General features: G+C 38.5%; 1 protein-coding gene across 2 annotated transcripts; it reads left to right on the top strand.

The window, feature by feature from the left end:
• Positions 1-1,755: 1,755 nt before the first annotated feature.
• On the top strand, positions 1,756-9,188 carry G6PC2 (glucose-6-phosphatase catalytic subunit 2). 2 transcript variants are annotated; one of them, XM_037521848.1, is made up of 5 exons: positions 1,756-2,055; positions 2,672-2,781; positions 4,625-4,736; positions 7,740-7,855; positions 8,620-9,188. In XM_037521848.1, exons 1-5 carry the CDS (start codon positions 1,838-1,840, stop codon positions 9,129-9,131), a joined length of 1,068 nt encoding a protein of 355 aa, XP_037377745.1. In that variant the 5' UTR covers positions 1,756-1,837; the 3' UTR covers positions 9,132-9,188. The 2 variants fall into 2 exon arrangements, with proteins under 2 accessions (XP_037377745.1, XP_037377746.1); XM_037521849.1 differs by lacking the exon at positions 7,740-7,855 and having other exon boundaries at positions 1,838-2,055; positions 8,620-8,644.
• The last annotated feature ends 9,103 nt before the right edge of the window (positions 9,189-18,291 follow it).

Raw genomic sequence — 18,291 nt, forward strand, 5'->3', positions numbered from 1 at the left:
AAAAGTAAGATTCTCTGAAGTCTTGACAAGATGAATCAGTTAGTACAGAAATGAATATAGCAGGAAAATCCAGTTACATCCAATAAATTACACATTAAATGTCATTGAAGCTTCTTTCAGGTTGACTTACAGCAGGGAGTGGGGTTGAAGACGGAAAGGAGAACAGGTCATGTATGGATTGCTTTATCATGATGAGTCTCAGCACCAACTGCACATTGGAATAGCTTGGGAAGTATTTTTAAAATACCTATGATTGGATCCCATCACCAAAAATTTCATTAGTCTCAGGTAGGACAAGTTCTTACATTCTAAAAAAGGACCCCAAAAGATTTTAATTCAAAGCATTTCTTCCAGGAGAGGTAACAAGAGACTGGAAAGATATCTGTACACACTGGAGTCCCCATAACAAGTGGCACTGTTAAATGATGGGGCAGGAGGACAGAGAAATTCAAAGTGGTGTTCTTAGCTTGTGAAGAAGTTTCTCAGTGAAGGGGGCAATGATTAGTGAAGACACTATAAGAATGGTAAGATAGCAAGAAAGATTACTTGCCTCCCCTTCTGCCACCTGGTGGGACTTGATAACTTTCATATTGACCTCGAAGACATAATCCAGTTCTAAATCTAGCATCTCACTTCTGACTTGAATCCATAGGTCTCTTTGAAGTGCCCTTCTGTTTATTTCCAATCTACAAGTTTGTTTTGGTGCTTCCTGAGTACTTGTACTGAACACACTGTTTTCAACACCCATTTCCTGATTGTTCAAAGACTTTGAAGTCCATTCCTATTTTTTTGTCACACGAGCAACTCCCCAATGGTCTCAATTGTATTCTCTAGTCAATAAACATGACACAGTCCTAGCAGTTCTGTAGTCCAAGTGAACTCTACCTCTGCTTTCCTGTCCTGTGGTCAGAAAGTAACAAATTTCCTTGCAGATTTCATATGCTCCAAGTATTTCTTTCTCTGTTCCATACATATCACATCATTGCCTTTGCTAATAAATAAATATCAAAATATTTTTTATTTAAAAGTCCACTATCAGGGCCTCCCTGGTGGTATAAGAGTTTAAGACACAACCTATGAAGTCTGCAGGCACTGCAGCACTAGTTCAATTCCCGGCCGGCCAGGGAAGAACCCACATGGCCAGCAGACCTCTCCTGACTCGCCCACTGCTCCCCTCAGCAGTGTATTTCAGTCTGCCTGTTCTGCTCCCCACTCTGTCTCTGGTGAATCCTCTCACCCCCCACATCCCTGCCTGTACCCCAGCTCTTGTATGCATAAATAAATAAATCTTTTTTAAAAAGTCTGCTATCAGATGATAATGTATCACCATATCATTTTTCATGCCTGGATATTTACTCATATTTTCCCCCAAAGGCCCAATAAAGTAGTCAAAGAAACACAGTCTATTTTAAATTAAAATGTATGGCTTTAAGGGCTAGTTAACATACTGTAATTATTTGCGTAGACTTCTAGCCAAGCATAGAAACTGCTAATGTCTGCCCTTAAAGGAAATGAACTGTGCAAGAAATTTCAAGCAAACATGAGCCAACTGTTCACACAAAACGGAGGTTGCATAAGAAATTCATTACATTTCTACCCAAATTTCCCCTCAACTTGCCACAGATCAGCGTGTATTTCACTTCACCTCTTTGGCACCAATTAAAATTATAAATAAATGAGCTTTTCAACAGTGCAGGGCCCACATGCCCTCTCCTCAAGAGTTAGCATCACATGGTGTAATAATGGCTGGACATGCTGCAAGTCACCATATAAAGCAGTGGGACCCAACCCAGCAGCTCCAACTGCTCTGTGTTTACCATTATCTTTTTTTTTTAAGATGGATTTCCTTCATAGGAATGGAGTGCTCGTTATTCAGCATTTGCAGAAGGACTATCGAACATACTACAATTTTCTAAATTTTATGTCCAATGTTGGAGACCCCCGGAATATCTTTTTTATTTATTTTCCACTTTGGTTTCAACTTAATCAGACAGTTGGAACCAAGATGATTTGGGTGGCAGTCATAGGGGATTGGTTCAATCTTATTTTTAAATGGTAAGACTTCTGTTTTATTTCATTTTTACTAAAGCTTATTCTTAAATTTGCAGCTTCAATTTCTTGATCACATTTTAGGTGTATAGTTATTTATTTATTTTTTTAAGTGTATAGTTTTACTTGGAAAATCTTTCAAACATACTGGTTAGCTTGAAACATTGATTCATAAATAGAATTTACAAGAAATATAGAAACGTATGTGTTTTCTGACTTAGAAGTAAATTCCAAAACCCTGAATGCACATGTTTCAATTAGGCAAGAAGTTAATAATTAAATGAGCAGCATCACAATGAACAAATCAATGCTTCTAGGGACCACTTTGATATTACCCATCTAAGTATCCAAAGCACCTACAGGACTTCCCTTATATGGAAAAAAGTTCCTGTTTTTACTGGAAACTAGGATGATAAGCCCCAAATGACTGTCATCCTCTATAATGAGAACAGACCAGAACCCAAGTTCTTTTAAAGTCTCCTAATCATGAGCTTTCCCTATCGACCTTCAGCTTGAGTCATTCTCATAGGAGAAAATAGCTTTTTCCAGTTAAGTAACAGTTGTGTATTTAAAGATATATATTTAAATATATATATGCATATTTGTATTTCTTGGAATACAGGATATTGTTTGGTCATCGGCCGTATTGGTGGGTGCAAGAAAATCAGATTTACTCAAATCACTCAAGCCCATGCCTCGAGCAGTTCCCCACTACATGTGAAACAGGTCCAGGTAAGAGTGATACCAGCCTCAAATTACTGAAGATATTCCAACAGACAGTCATTAGATATAATTATCATCTAATAACTGTATATAGTGTATTAAAGAAGTGGGTATGCATGCTAAAAGTTTATATACATAAATGTTGCCAATGAGAAAAGAGGAATTTTACAAATAATCAAATTTCATATCATTATTGGTAAAAGACTAAGTTAGGAAAATATTTACCAAATGATTTTATATTTGGCGTTTTATTTTTTGTCAGGATATAATGGTTTGATATTTAAATATACCAAAAAAAGTTAGCTAGAAAAAATTCCCAAGGAGCTATACTAAAATCCTAGAAATGTTTATTTATCTGCTGCTGAGCAACTTTCAAAGTTATTATAGGTCTTCTGAGAATCTCACGAATGAGGGAAAAATCAACAAGATTTCTAAGAGAGGTAAGGCCTTCCTGATATTATGAATGTGAGCAAAAATTATTTCTAATCTTAGGATTATTTCTTTAAATATTATTTTATCTTAGTATAAAGCATACAAACAGACTTCTTGGGTCATTTCTTTGTATTATAAGAATCTATATGATTGTAAAATCTTTACTGTAGATGTTGAATTTAAGATTGCAAATAAGACTATGAAATATATATGAAAATTACATGTTATTGTTAATTTATAAGACTGTATTATATTATACTTCATCACAGTTTGTTACATAGTAAAAAATTTTGCCATTTGACATCTTGGAGCTGAATATAGCAAATGCATAAATTCCTAATAAGTTATCTGAATATCATTCTTTTTTGCTCTCATGAAAGTGTATTTCCATCTGATATATAACTTATAACACTGTACTATAATTAATTCTTTATGTGCTAGCTTCCATATAGACTATGCATTCCATCAGGTCATGGATGGTATGTATTTTACCTCTGTGAAAGCAATGTTGGATGGATGGATGATCTTTGAAAGGACTGAAATGTTTATTTGGTCTATCCCAGCACTTACCAGTATGTGTTCTATTTTATGAGAGATATTCTGGTGGGGAAAATTGCATTCTCTTTGCATTCCTTGCAAATTTACAATTCATTTAAGAACATAAGAAGTTCTGAAAAGATCTACATAAGCATAGATTTAAAAGAATTAGTTCTATAAAAAATAGATTTGTCTTTCTTTAATTCAGTATTTTTCAAAAGGAACTGGTATCTGCCTGAATGAATCTCCTGTTGGCAAAAACTAGGGGGAGAACATCAAAGCAAAGTCATTAAAAAAAATTAAGCAGCATGGGAAAGCTATTCTGATAGTAAAACAGTTACCCGTCTTCTGGCTTCTTCACTAGGATTTATTTCCCTTCACAGTTCCTCCTTGTCCATTTCAAAATGAAGATGCCCATTGCAGTGGTGGGTAACTGCTGATACTTAGCAGTCATTTGTAAGTCAATGGGTAATTCAGACATAACTATGATATCCTTTAGATGTTTGTCTTTTCAGCTCAAGGAAAATAAACAGATTCAAGATCCAGTACAAGTACTTTAAACTTCTCATCAATTAAAAACAATTAGAAGTGAAGGATTAGGTGGGTGACAGATTTGGGTACAATAGTCTGAGTTCTTAGTTCATCTTGAGGTTCTGATTTCCAGAAATCAATGAACTTGAGAAATCTGAAAAAAATTGAAATAGTGTTTTGAGGCTTAATTTCCTTTATATCTACCCATTTCTAAACATTATGTACAGCTTATGCCTTTTGATATTTCCCTGAGCTATTTGTAATTTGCATGACTAAAATACCATTCTACCTTTTTCTAATATTGATACTCTATCAACCATTTTTCAAATGGATCAATACTTTGTTGTTGCAGGAAGTCCATCTGGCCATGCAATGGGCTCTTCCTGTGTCTGGTACATCATGGTAACAGCTACCTTGAGCCACACTGTCAGTCAAATGGATAAGTTGTCTACCACTCTGCACAGGTCAGCTTTGCCTTCACTTCTGTAGCACTGCAATATGACAATTTTGAATACAGAAAATCTTTTTCAAAATTCATTTTAGCATATCTTTAGTTGTTGAAATATGCTTATTCAAAATGAATAGAAAATGAATATTTTCCTCTAAGGTAAATGTTCTAATTAGCTCAGAGGTATTGCCACTTATAGGGCTGGAAATGCTTAATTGAGTTATAATTTGCTAAATGTGCCTTTAGTTTTCTTTAATGCAATAATCACTTTGATGACTCGTTAATAAGTCATCCAAAGTTATATAAGGAAATATTTTTGTATGTATGTTCCCTCACTTTGAGATTTACTAGATTTTGAGAATCATTCTACCAGTTTATTTGGCATAATTATACATCCCTCTCTAAATAGCCAATGCTTTTAACATCAATGTCATAATATTCTAACTTTAAAGACTTTGCAAACTTTTTCATTAAAAACTTTCTAGAGCTAAACTTAAATTTCAATGTAAGTAGATTTAGTTAATGTTAGTAGATTCATAACATTTAAAAAGGCCTGGAAATTTAAGATCCCTCACAATTTTGTAGAATGGGACTGTCTCCTATTTTTTCCTAAAATACTCTATCATTAAAATAATCCTGAGCACCATTCTACTCATAAATTATTAGATTGTCTAGGACAAGACTTGTCAGTTAATTGCTTAATACTAACTTATACTGGTCTCTAAAAGTTCTTCTAAAATAAAAAATTTCCCAAAATCCATCAAATAGTCCATTTTGTACAAGTAGTACTGGGTTACATAAGCAAAAAAATGACCAAAGAAATCTGGGCATCTTTAAAGTTTATCCTAATGGACTATCACATGTGTTCATTATTCAGGACAAAACAACAGCAATAGAAAGTTGTTATAATTTAAAGAAATTAACATTTTCTATTCAAAGACAATTTTTTCAAAGTGGGAATCTAGATAAGCTTTACTTTTTTTCTGTAGTTCATTTTCTTCCTTCTTTCCAAATCTGGATAAATTTTTGTTTCTTGTAAAAAATTATTCTTGTAATTCTTTTTCAGTTTTTGTAAGTTCAGTGTTTCCTTCATGAAGCAAAATTTGCTGAGTGCCTATTCCCTACCTTAACCTGACCAAATTCTTGCTTATTTTTCTTTCATTATTGTGACCCCTGCTGAGTTCCTCTTCTAAAGTCTCATTTTTCTTTAGTCCATAGTCATTCAGTAACTAAAATTTGGTCCTATTATCAGGAACACACCACTCAGAACCTTTGAAGATTCCTGGAACTCAACACTGCTGATTCTTTTCTTTCTTTCTTTCTTTCTTTCTTTCTTTCTTTCTTTCTTTCTTTCTTTCTTTCTTTCTTTCTTTCTTTCTTTCTTTCTTTCTTTCTTTCTTTCTTTCTTTCTTTCTTTCTTTCCTTCCTTCCTTCCTTCCTTCCTTCCTTCCTTCCTTCCTTCCTTCCTTCCTTCCTTCCTTCCTTCCTTCCTTCCTTCCTTCCTTCCTTCCTTCCTTCCTTCCTTCCTTCCTTCCTTCCTTCCTTCCTTCCTTCCTTCCTTCCTTGAATTATTTTCATTTATATAAGAACTGGGGTATAGTCCAGATGCGCAGGAGGGTGAGATGATTCACCAGAGACAGAGCGGGGAACAGAACAGGCAGACTGATGAAATACACTGCTGAGGGGAGCAGTGGGCGAGACAGGAGAAGTCTGCTTGCTATGTGGGTTGCTCCAAGGCCTGCGGGGATCGAACCGGCAGCTTCACAGCGCTGCGCTCAACCACCTGCGCCACATGGGAGGCCCTTTTTTTTTTTTAAGATTTATTTTTATTTATACAATAGCTGGGGCACAGGCCAGAGGCACGGGAGGGCGAGAGGATTCACCAGAGACACAGCGGGAAGCAGAAAAGGCAGACAGACTAAAAGCACTGCTGAGGGGAGCAGCTGGTGCAACAGGAGAGGTTTACTGCACCATGTGGGTCTCTGTGGCCGGCTGGGAATCGCATCTGTGCTGCAGAGGCTGTGGACAGCCTCACAGCACTGCGCTCAACCCACTGCGCCACCAGGGAGGCCCTGATTATTTTTATATTAAAATGATAAATACTGCTTGGATTTTAATATTTTTATTTTTTGCATGTTGCTGCTTCTAATTCAAAGTATATATTCTACAGGTCAACTTTCTTATCCTTATTTTTGATATCTCAATTTTTTTTAATATTTATTTACTTATTTTGTAGAAGAACTGGGGTGCAGGCCAGAGGTTGGGGGGGTAGGGGGGGTGAGAGGATTCACCAGAGACAGAGTGGGGAGCAGAATAGGCAGATTTACTGAAATCTGCTGAGAGGAGCAACAGGCAAGACAGGAGAGGTCTGCTGAGTCATATGTGGGTTAGCTCCCTGGGAGGGGATAGAACTCAGGCCTCAGTGATGATAGCTCTGAGACTTAAACCCTAGGCCACCAGGGAGGCCTTTGATATCTCAATTTAAAATAGTGAAATAGAACTTTTGAGAATTTGTGAAATTAAACTTACTGAAAACTTGTCCTCGACATAATGCTCCAAGCACTTTTCATCACAGTGGCAGCTGCCTTTCCAGTGAGTTTTCTTCCAAAAAGCAAGGTTTAGAGGGAAGGGTAATAAGGTAGAACAAATCACAGAGTAAAAATGTGTATGATTTATTCTTCATCATTCTGGATATTAGTAATTCTTCCTAAATTTGCATTTCCCTTAACTCCATTAAAACAATGATTAGGAGTCAAATTGTCTTCCTTTTATAGCATTAATTAAAATCACAGGATATAGCGCTGATTAAGTTTAATGCATTGATAAATGTAGAAAGTTCTCTGTTAAAGCTTTTCAAATCTTATGGAGCATGTAGAAACGTTTTGAAAAAAAGACTCTAGAATCAAGAATGTATATCACAGATAGATGATTCCTCTGAGGAAGCTCATGTGGTGTCATCCCCCTTATTTTATGAGTGGTACAGTTTCTTTGCTTTTTACGCTTGTTTCTTCCATCGTAGACTGACCTGGTCATTTCTTTGGAGTCTTTTTTGGTTGATTCAAATCAGTGTCTGCATCTCCAGAGTATTCATAGCAACACATTTTCCTCATCAAGTTATTCTTGGAGTAATTGGTGGTAAATATGATCCCTTACCTTTAGTTGTGTAATTTTGGAGACAGCTTTAGTATCATTTGTATTATGTTGTCAGATTCTCCCTGGTAAACAGTTCCCCAATCTCAGGAATTCTGTCAAGTCACGATACTAAATGCCACCCTGGGAGCTTAAGTGGTTGAACACACTTCTCAGATCCACTCTGGACACACTTGGTTGGTATCAGTGCATTAACTCTTGAGTACTGAACAGCTCTTATGAGAGCTGAGTCTAACTCTCGTGCTGTGGCTCAGGGAACTTAATTATGTCCTTCCAACTTGGACACAATGCCACTCTCTCTGAAACAACTGGAATGGTTATTACAAGACAAGGAACCTCACTTAGTAGCTGCTTTGCATTCCTGATACAGCATTCACTATGATTGGGTTTCTGCAGTTCAATCCCACATACAATTCAAAGGCTTTCTAAATTAATTGCCTATGACAGTTGAAATATTAATTGCAAACACCTCAATCAGTGCTCTGCCTTTGCAGTGCACTGGATCGTGACTCAGTGCCACAGACTCCTGGATGATCCTCTTGTGCTTGTAAGAGTGGCATCAAGACCAAGAGGGCAATTGTGTGTTTTTATTTATTGCTTCAAAAGAAGCCTTTGGGAAATGGAAAGAACATAGGTATCTAAAGCCCTTTTTAAATGAAAACTATGGCTAAATTTTTGAATGCAGAGAGGATTGATTACCACAAAGCTTAAGGGAACATAGTAACCTGAGCATTCTCTCTTATCCACAGGCATGCTGGTGGCAGAGGTCTTTGAACACGCAACAGGCATCCAAACGGCCAGTCTGAGCACTTATCTGAAGACCAACCTCTTCCTTTTCCTGTTTGCCCTTGGCTTTTACTTGCTCCTCAGACTGCTTGACATTGACCTGCTGTGGTCTGTACCTATAGCCAAGAAATGGTGTGCTGACCCCGACTGGATCCACATTGATACCACGCCTTTTGCAGGACTTGTGAGAAATCTTGGAGTCCTGTTTGGTTTGGGCTTTGCCATCAACTCACAGATGTTCCTCAGGAGCTGCAGAGGGGAAAACGGCTACAAGCTGAGCTTTCGACTGCTCTGTGCCGTGGCCTCTTTGACCGCGCTGCAGCTCTACCACTTCGTCAAGCTTCCCACTCACACAGAGCATTTATTTTATGTGCTATCTTTCTGTAAAAGTGCATCCATCCCACTGACCGTGGTTGCACTGATTCCTTACTGTATTCATATGTTAATGAAACCAAGAGAAAAGAAGACTGATTAGAGTTGTGCTAAGGGCTAATCATCTGTGGGCCCAGGATGACCTCCTCCTCCAACCTCCCGTAGAACCACAGAGCAGGGAGAGATTGGAGGCTCTAAATTAAAGGACATGAAATGGCGGCCCATCCCACCCACACATAATGTTTAGTTTAGTCTTAACAGTGGCTTTTTTTTTCCCTATTTTGAATTAGTTACTAGCAAGTAAAAAACCAGAATATTTGACACAAAAATTTCTGCATTTTCTTTAAAATCTGGTACCCTGACAGCATAGGATCTTTGGTCCCTCTGGGGCCAATGGGTAGCTGCTGACTCCAGGTACTCTCCATCATATCACTGTCTTCAGCACCCTAATAGGAGCCCCAGCATCAGATCTTTCTCTTTGTGAGAGCAGGCTAGCTGTGCCTACTAAGGGCATTCTAGTGGGGACCCCAGCCAAAGTCCAATTTCCTCAGTTTTCAGATAAGGAAATGTTGGTTCATTCAAGTGAGAAAACTTGCTGTTGTGGCTCCACAATCTGGACAGGAATTTGAACCCAAGTCTTCACACATTCCCATTATGCTGTTTAGTTTTTCCATTCTCTAGAAGTAAAAACCTCTAAGAATGAATGCTTTTATATAGACTCTATGTTGGTGGCCATGTAAGTCAGCTATTTTTCTGGAAATGACATTAAGATGCCACATCCTGCTTGACTTGCACCATGCATCCAGGCAGAGTGGCAGTGGGATCAGTGTGGCGCTAGCCATGGGCACAGGGGAAGCAAAATGGGCCAGGCTACTGTCTGGACTTGAAACTCTGTTTCACGCCTGGTATCTGTTTTACAATTTTACTTTCCAGTAGTTCAATAAATGCTGCTATAGATATTCTGTTTAGAACATTATTCACTCCAAAAGGCTTATCTCTTCACTATGACATCCCTATACTTTATTTTGACGAGCCAGTCTTTTAAAACCAGAGAAGTCAAGTGCCTTCCTCAAGGTTTGCTTTCTAAACCAAGAAAATTATTAACTGCTTGTATCTGTCAGCTGGTTTAATCTCTGTGTATCATGAACTGTGATGAAAATGTACTGCTTTGCTTTAAAAATTATTGTTGATGAAGTGTTAATATCATACTAAGACTTTCTCAGGAAAGTTTTTTTAGTCCTCATTAGGCCTAGTGTTTCTGGGCTTTAACCTTGATAACTGTGTCATTTTAATTGAATACATATTTTATCAGATTTTGCTAAACATCTTAGTGACCTGTGATCCACCACAATGTTTTATGTAACTGTTCTCAAGAAGATTGATGTATAAATTATTGTAGAGATGACATATTAAATAGTCCATAAAGATTTATGAAAACATATCAGTTCAACTGAGTATTATTTGACAAAATATTAGTTGAGGATAATGAAGCCTCTACAAAATCAGAGTAATTATTGACCCTGTTTCTATTTATAGAGAATATGCTGCTGCTTTTTACAAAGTACAATTTTCTTTTAAAAGGTAACTGAACTTGATTTCATGGTTGGGAGATTCGTAAGCAAAAAGCTGAAGGGTGAAGAAAGTTATCTTAAAAACAAGTCTCATCTTGATGTGACATTTGAGGTGAAAGAAGAATGTTTCTTAAAGCGATGATCCTTGTTCATTGGTTCAATTTCCTCCCCACCAGTGTTGTCCCTTAGAAATCATTTTAATCCATTAACACATTATGACTCATTTGTTTTGTTACACATTCTTTATATTTGTCAGAGATCTCATTCCTAAGAACTTTTGTCAAAGTTTCACTTGAGAAGAGTAATGTTGGTCTTGTAGAATCATCCACCCCAATACAGTTTCAACCTGTTCTGCACAAGACCTGAGGAAACTGAGGCATTAGAGCCAGGGAATTCTGCTATAAAGCTTGATCCACCTTAAATCCTTTTTTGTTTCCCAAAGAGAAGCTCCTGTTAGCTACCTCAGGGATTGCTGTCTGTGGGGTGATACCCCCATCCTCAGAAAAAAGAACAGTAGTAGGTTGGGTTTTTTTCCTGTAATGAACCCCCAAACAATTCTTCTCTTATCTACATAAAACCCTAGAGATCCTACGTGATGAGGTTTTACTTTTTACATTAGTTGAAGTCTCCTGGAGGGCTTCAATGTGGTGGCAAATTGTTTTTGCAATCCAAACTGCTTAGGCAGCAAGAATAGCTTCTCTCAGCCTTGGAGAAAATGCCTACTTTTATTAGTGATGGAAAAGACTCCCTTGCTTCCAATTTGCCAAAAGTAAGTGAAATGAGATTCATTTGACTTACTGTGACAAATAGGAGAAAAATGTCAGTATCATGAGCTTTCAGGATGAGAAAATATAGACCAGTTACTTAGGAAACTGTCCAATCAAACATACGTTTAAAAAGAAATGCAAAGGGATTTATTACTGCTGAAGTACACTATCAAGAATGTTGATCCTTTTTCCTTTGACAACCTGTTGATAGTACTTCTGCCTTAAAGGGTTAAATTGGTGCCTTCTCTACACCTATTTCAATACAGCAAAAGGTCATTTAGAATAATTACGTAAAATGACTTGGGAACTCAAAGTTATATCTCCAAATGCTGCACATGTGTTCACAATCTATAAATAAATTCAAAATCAAATCAACTCACATACATACAAAAAATCCTGGTAAAAGAAAGTCAAAAGACTTGGTTTTTAAAATGTGATTCAGATCTTAAAATTATTAAAGCTATATATCCCATCATTCTTCAAAAGAGTTATTTAAAATGTTCTGTATTTCGTTGCCCCAGAGTATAGCCAGTAGCCACATAAGCTATTGAGTTCTCAATATTAACATTGAGTTAATGCAATTGAGAAATTGCACATTGAAATTTCATTTACTTTCAATTCACTTAAATTTAAATAGTCATATGTGCCTAGCGGCTACTGAATTGGCCAGCACAGAACAAGCCTTAGAGTATTTTTCCCTGAAAAAAGAAAGTACTTTTTTTTTTTTTTTTTTTTGTGGGACCCTCGCCGGTGGCCAGGGATCAAACTGGTGCTGCAGAGGCTGCGGGCTGCTTCGCAACCCAGCATTCAACCTCTGCGCCACCAGGGGAGGCCCGAAAGTACTTTTTATATTGTCATCTATACTCATTCCTGTGAGATACTGTGGATTGGTACTAACTGCTTTATTTTATATGGCGGAACTGAAACATCAGTAATTTGTTGGCAGGAGGTATGTTTGGACGTAGGTATGTTTACTTCCACTCAAGGATATTTTGATTGTCCTATGGATGTTATTTTTCAGATAAAAACAACTGAACCTCCCTGGTGGCAGAAGGGGTTAAGACGCAGCACTATGAAGCTATCTGTAGCCACTGCAGCACAGTTTGATCCCCGGCCAGGGAGGTGACCCACATGGTGCAGCAGACCTCTCCTGTCTCTCCTGCTGCTCCCCTCAGCAATGTATTTCAGTAGGTCTGCCTGTTCTGCTCCCCACTCTGTTTCTGGTGAATCCTCTCACCCCCCACCCCATCTCTGGCCTGCACCCCAGCTCTTGTATGCATAAATAAATAAATCTTTAAAAAGAAAACAGTAATAGAAACTGTTGATGGAAAGATTTTAAAAAATGTACTCAGTGATAGGTAAATCTATGTGATTTTTACACATATAAAAGAAAGTTTTAAATTGTCTGGTAACTAACACTAATCATTCCTAGGACTTGAAAAATCAAAATGTTTTAAAAAGTTAATATTAGATTCACCTGCATTTTTGAGGGAGAAACCGCAGCACATCTGGGGCTCTCTGGCCTGCTCCCTTCTCTCCTCTGTCTTGTGGGCTCTAGCTGCCTAGGTTTTCCTAGACTTCTGGCTCTATTGCCTCAAAACAGGGAGTCTGTGTTTCCCTGCCTGTGACATGTCCTGGAAACTTCTAAGGACCACATTCTGGATGGGTAGAGGACATTCTGATTGACCTTTTCTGCTCTCCTGTGTCTACCCATATGCTATACACCAGCAAACTGTGGATATTCAGAAACTATTAAAAAAAAAATCACTGGTTTCCACCTGCATGGGAAGGCTTAGAGTTCCTTGACTGACTGTCTTACACACTCCGGAAATTGCAAAGAACTTTCTAGATGAATATCTGGACCTCAATGTTACCTGCAAACTGAGATGGCATTTCTAAACTTTTCTCTGTGTCTTATTTTAAAATTTACATGATGATTCCATACTGAAGGAAATATGGTACTGGTTATTATTTTTTGTTTGATTTTAGTTTGTTTATTTTTTGTGCAGCCAAAAGATGCAACAATACCAGAGTAAGATACAACAATTCCAGAAAGTTTGCCAGCTGATAGAAACTTAGAAAATTCTAAGAATTAGAAGTGCTTCGTTTTAGCTCTGCAAAGGAAAAATGCAGATTATGTCAAGTTGGAGGTTGCTTTTATGTGGAGAACTAATTACTGTCTGGTATTCTTTGATGGAGATCACTATAATGACTTGGAAAAAACCACCTCTCATTTATTTTGATAGTACAGAACTGACTGCTCTCAAGGAGGAGGAAATTTAAAGATTGAGGTTATAAAGGTCAGTGTAAAGCTGATTATTTTCTGTTTTAAATTTGAAATTTCTTAAAATCTTTTCTTCTAACATTTTGCCATGTGATTTTTGACAAGAATATCTTCAGTTCAAAAACTATGATATTTCTCCCAAAGAACACAACATTCTGAAGAAGCTGCGGGTCGGGGAAGGCTGTGTTTCTGGGAAGCAGCAGTGGCCTGCAGAGTGGATTTGTGGCATGGAGCAGGGGCTGCGAGAAGGCGCATTCTCCTTGGCAGCCACTCAGCCCATTCCCAGTGCTGGCAAGTGGAGAGAAACCAGTCTTGGGATGCTCTGTGTGATCTGCAGGAGTAGCCATATGTGGCCTGGAATTGAAACTCAGCAATGATTGAGATGAAATCTAAATCATCTGGCTTCCCCCAACCCCTGCACACCCACTGCACCAGCCACCTTCTAACTCCTCCTCAAAGAATTGACGTTTTCTTGGATTCAGTCTTTGTGTGATGAAGAGTACTGGCTAGATTATTATTCTTGCTCACACATTCTCCATCAATGGAAGGGGTTTTCTGAAGATGCGCATTGCATTCACCCACCACTATCTTCCATAAGGGAAGAAAGGAAATTTCCCCTGTCCCTCTTGGTTTTTCTTGGGCTGTTCAAATAATTAACATCAGATTAATAGGAAGGGGAAAAAACTCAAATTTAATTTTGTATATGTATATTGGAACTCTGCATAAAAGTGGATTCTCAGGTCAGGGAGGAAATATGGGGGGATATATTCTGAGCTAAGGAAAGGGATAGGGGCCTTGAGTTTCAAAAAGCAAGTAGGGGTCTCACATGACAAGGAGCTGGGGAGTCATATGTTGATAACCAGATGCTCTGTAATGACGTTTGTCCACTATGCAGAGAAGTGTCTCCAATAGAAGGTTTTTTTTCTGGTAAAATTCTCAATTCTGGGTAATACCTCCAATTTTCATTCTTCCAGGTACTTAAGGAAGTGGTAAAAGTTTTTCGTGTTCTTATATGGGCATGATTGAACTCAGTTTGAAAAAAGCCGCATTCCCAAGTGACTTATCTTGGGAAATTTGTTCTGAACATCACATAGAAGCCTATTCTTCAGTTTTTATAGGTACTGCCCTTGCCATCAAACTCAATAATCTGCATTAAAATCATGTAATGCTTGAGATCATTTTTTTCTACAGACTCACTCTAAACTCTGCCTTTATGTACTTTTTGAATGAAAGAAATGGTATAGTCCTTGCTATCCTTCTCTATGATGATAGCTTTGATATAAAAAGGAAACATTCTTCTGTGTTTTTGAGATTTTATTGCAGTTTCTTCTTTTAGCTGTTGATGCCCTGCCTTAGCTAGCCAATCAAGAGGCAGAGCCACATGTCTCCACACAGATCCCAGAGGTGTCAGAATGTGGGGGGTGTTTGCAAATTCAAAGAAAGATGGATGTGAGTTTTTGCAGCAAGTACCCTGGACACGACACATCACAACTGCTTTCTCCTCTGTGCATCTACTGTGACTTGAGGAGGCCATTTAATGTCAGTGCCTTGGTTAAATAATTTCTCAAATGCAGCACTTCAAATGATCTTAGAATGGAGGGCTCACTACAGCTCTGACATCCTCCAACTTCAGGAATCTTATTCAATCAACTTGGAAGAAGAGCCAGAGCATGTGGAATTTTACTTATCTACAATGCACAGGCTATAAATTCTAAAATATTTCATTTTTTAATTTGCTATGTTAATAAATAATTGGAGAGTTATATAATAGATTTCAATTTTTTAAATATTCTAATCCAGTTAGAATCCAATTTGTATAGCTATGCAAAGAGATACAGGGAGACATGAAATAATTTCACTGATATTATTGGGGCAAAGTTACTTGTATGAGAATATTTATAGACTTCCTGTTCACTTATTTTGCAAAAGAAAGTCTATAATTAAATTACCAGTTCCGTTTTCCCTTACTTAACATCCTAAAGAGAAAATTCTCTTTTTGCTGGAAGAGATACTAAGGGGATATACATATAATAACAGGCTGAGTGAGAAGAAGGAAGTTTGCTCTGTAGGAGGGCAGCTTGGAGGTGCTTGAGCAGTTATGCTGTGTGAGGAAAATGACAAGAAACTATTTTTGTAAGTTTGTTATGGACTAATTATGGATCTGTGAAAGATGTAAAAATAAAATGCACTTTTTAATTCTTTATGGCTGTGGAAATGTGCTCTTAAATGCAATTCAGTTCTAACATCAAATAACATGATGCCAACATTTTTGAGGATGACTATGACAAATGAAAATTACAGATACAGTTCCATGTAGTTTCTAAATCATCTCAGGCTCAAACAGGCCCTTCTGTCTATGATTTTCTTCTCTCTTTAATGCCTTTACCCACAAATCTGACAAACATTTATTAAATACCTTTATGCGGTAAGGCTAGGCCTCCCCAAGATGTTCAGATGTTCCCAAGACAAGTCACTTGGGCACATGGATTTTGACATTAGCTGAGATCAGTCAAGGACCACAGTTTCACAAGATACTTTTACCACTTCCTTAATTACCTAGAAGAATGAAAATTGGGGCTATTATCTGGAGTTAGGATTTATACCAAAAATAACCTTTCTTTTGGAGAAACCTAGCTACATCATGAGTTGCCCTCCTCTCATCACGTCAGCCTCCTCCTCTCTTTAAAACCCCAGACCCCTCCCCACTTCCTTAGTTCAGGATAGATACTCTCCGCCTCATTGGCTTTAGAATCTACAGCTATGTAGAGTCTTTGTATGTATGTAATTACACTTGTTTTTTTTTTCTCCTGGTAATATATCTGATGGTGATTTGATTATTTAACCAGATGGTTAGGGGGAAATTTTCCCTCTTTCATGACGTTTGCTAAAGAAGCAAGGATGAGTTTCATGTCTTCCTCACTCCTACCTCGCTCCACCTCCCCTCAACCCTCCGAGAGAAAAAACTTTCACCGACTCCGTCCTCTCCTTTCTGAGATCCCTGACACGACTTCTAGCCAGAGCTGGTCTCCAGCAGAGATTCATACCGGTTCCAGGCTCCGCAGCAGCCCTGGGTGGAGTTCAGGATATCCTTGGCCTGTGGCTTGGATTACATTACATCCAGGTGCAAATTATTCCCCATCTAGCCCACCCTGTTTCAATTTCTTCTTGAATCACTTTTTTTTCAACCTACTTAAGAAAGGATAAGATCCCACCTATGGATATAGCCAGGATTTTTATTAACTAACCATATCAAGATTGTGTTAAATCACAATTAATGCAACAACTACAAGACATTACTTTGATGGTTTAAACAGGTGAGAGGTGTTGTGTGTGTGTTGTGTGTGTGTTTGTGTTTTCTTTTTCATGTAGTAGATGGTTAAGGTGGGCAGCCCAGGCTGGAGCAACTGCTCAAGGATGTCTAGGAATCAGGCTCAGTCTGCTCCCTGGGGTGTGGCTTTTGTCCAAACGATCACGGCATGGCTGCTATGCACCCAGGAAAGAAGAAAGGCAGACAAGCTCTGATGAAGAAGAGATTTTGCTTCTGCAATCCACCTTTTACCCTGGTATTGCTGGGAAGGAGACATGGAAGACGGCACATGGAGGAGAGACATGTAGAGACACATGGAGGAGAGACATGTGGGGAGGCTGCCAGTGGTAGCCCTTATCTTGATGTGGCATCTCCTTTTGTCTCAGCTTTCTCAGACCTATCTTAGAACCCTTTTCTCATGGTTCCCCATCAGAAAATACCTTAGACTTGTGACAAACCTGTGGGCTTCTGTGGCTTCACTTTGGGCTGGCCCTGTTTAGCTGGGCATTTGCCCAGGAGGGCATGGGAATTTTGGAATATCTTTCTTCTCTATTAAAGTTCTGTCACAATAAGATTCTTCTTTGCCTTTGTGCATACAGATACAGGGATCTCTAAAGATCCCTATAGAGGGCCTCCCTGGTGGCACAGTGGGTTGAGCACAGTGCTGTGAAGCTGTCTGCAGCCTCTGCTGCACGGGTTCAATTCCTGGCCGGCCGGGGAGATACCCACATGGCGCATCAGACCTCTCCTGTCTCTCCCGCTGCTCCCCTCAGCAATGCTTTTGGTCTGTCTGCCTGCTCTGCTCCTCACTCTGTCTCTGGTGAATCCTGTCACCCTCCCATGCCTCTGGCCTGTACCCCCCCCCCAGCTCTGGTATTAATAAATCTTGAAAAAAAAAAGATCTCTTTAGAGAATGCAAGTTTAGGGGTCCCAATCTTCCCTTCCCTTACATGCTAACAAAGGGAGTCTGGGAAGGCAAGTACTTCACTTTCCAGCCTCTGTAATAGAGGCAAGCAAGGGAGAAGGGGTGTAGGACTGGGCATCGGGTGAGTCAACTTAAGACACCGGCCACAGCAGCTCCTCATGCATGCACTTCTCCCCTGCAGCGAGCAAGTGGTTTCTCAAGTAACATTCAAAAGTCAGGAAGGCAAAGCACTTTCTAAATTATAAAATGCTTTCTGAATGTTATCAATGAGGTATGTTTAAATGAGTAATCGAATTTTCAACTTTCCAGAAATTTTACTAAAACATTGTTCCTCTGTGATTTCATACTTGATATATTCAAACTATGTACACTCAGGCAAGTTAGAATATTTTCTCTTTTTTTCTTGCAC

This window comes from Talpa occidentalis, unplaced genomic scaffold, assembly GCF_014898055.3.
Source record: "Talpa occidentalis isolate TD23 unplaced genomic scaffold, MPIMG_talOcc4v2.1 talOcc4.3, whole genome shotgun sequence".
In the NCBI taxonomy this organism is placed as follows: domain Eukaryota; kingdom Metazoa; phylum Chordata; class Mammalia; order Eulipotyphla; family Talpidae; genus Talpa; species Talpa occidentalis.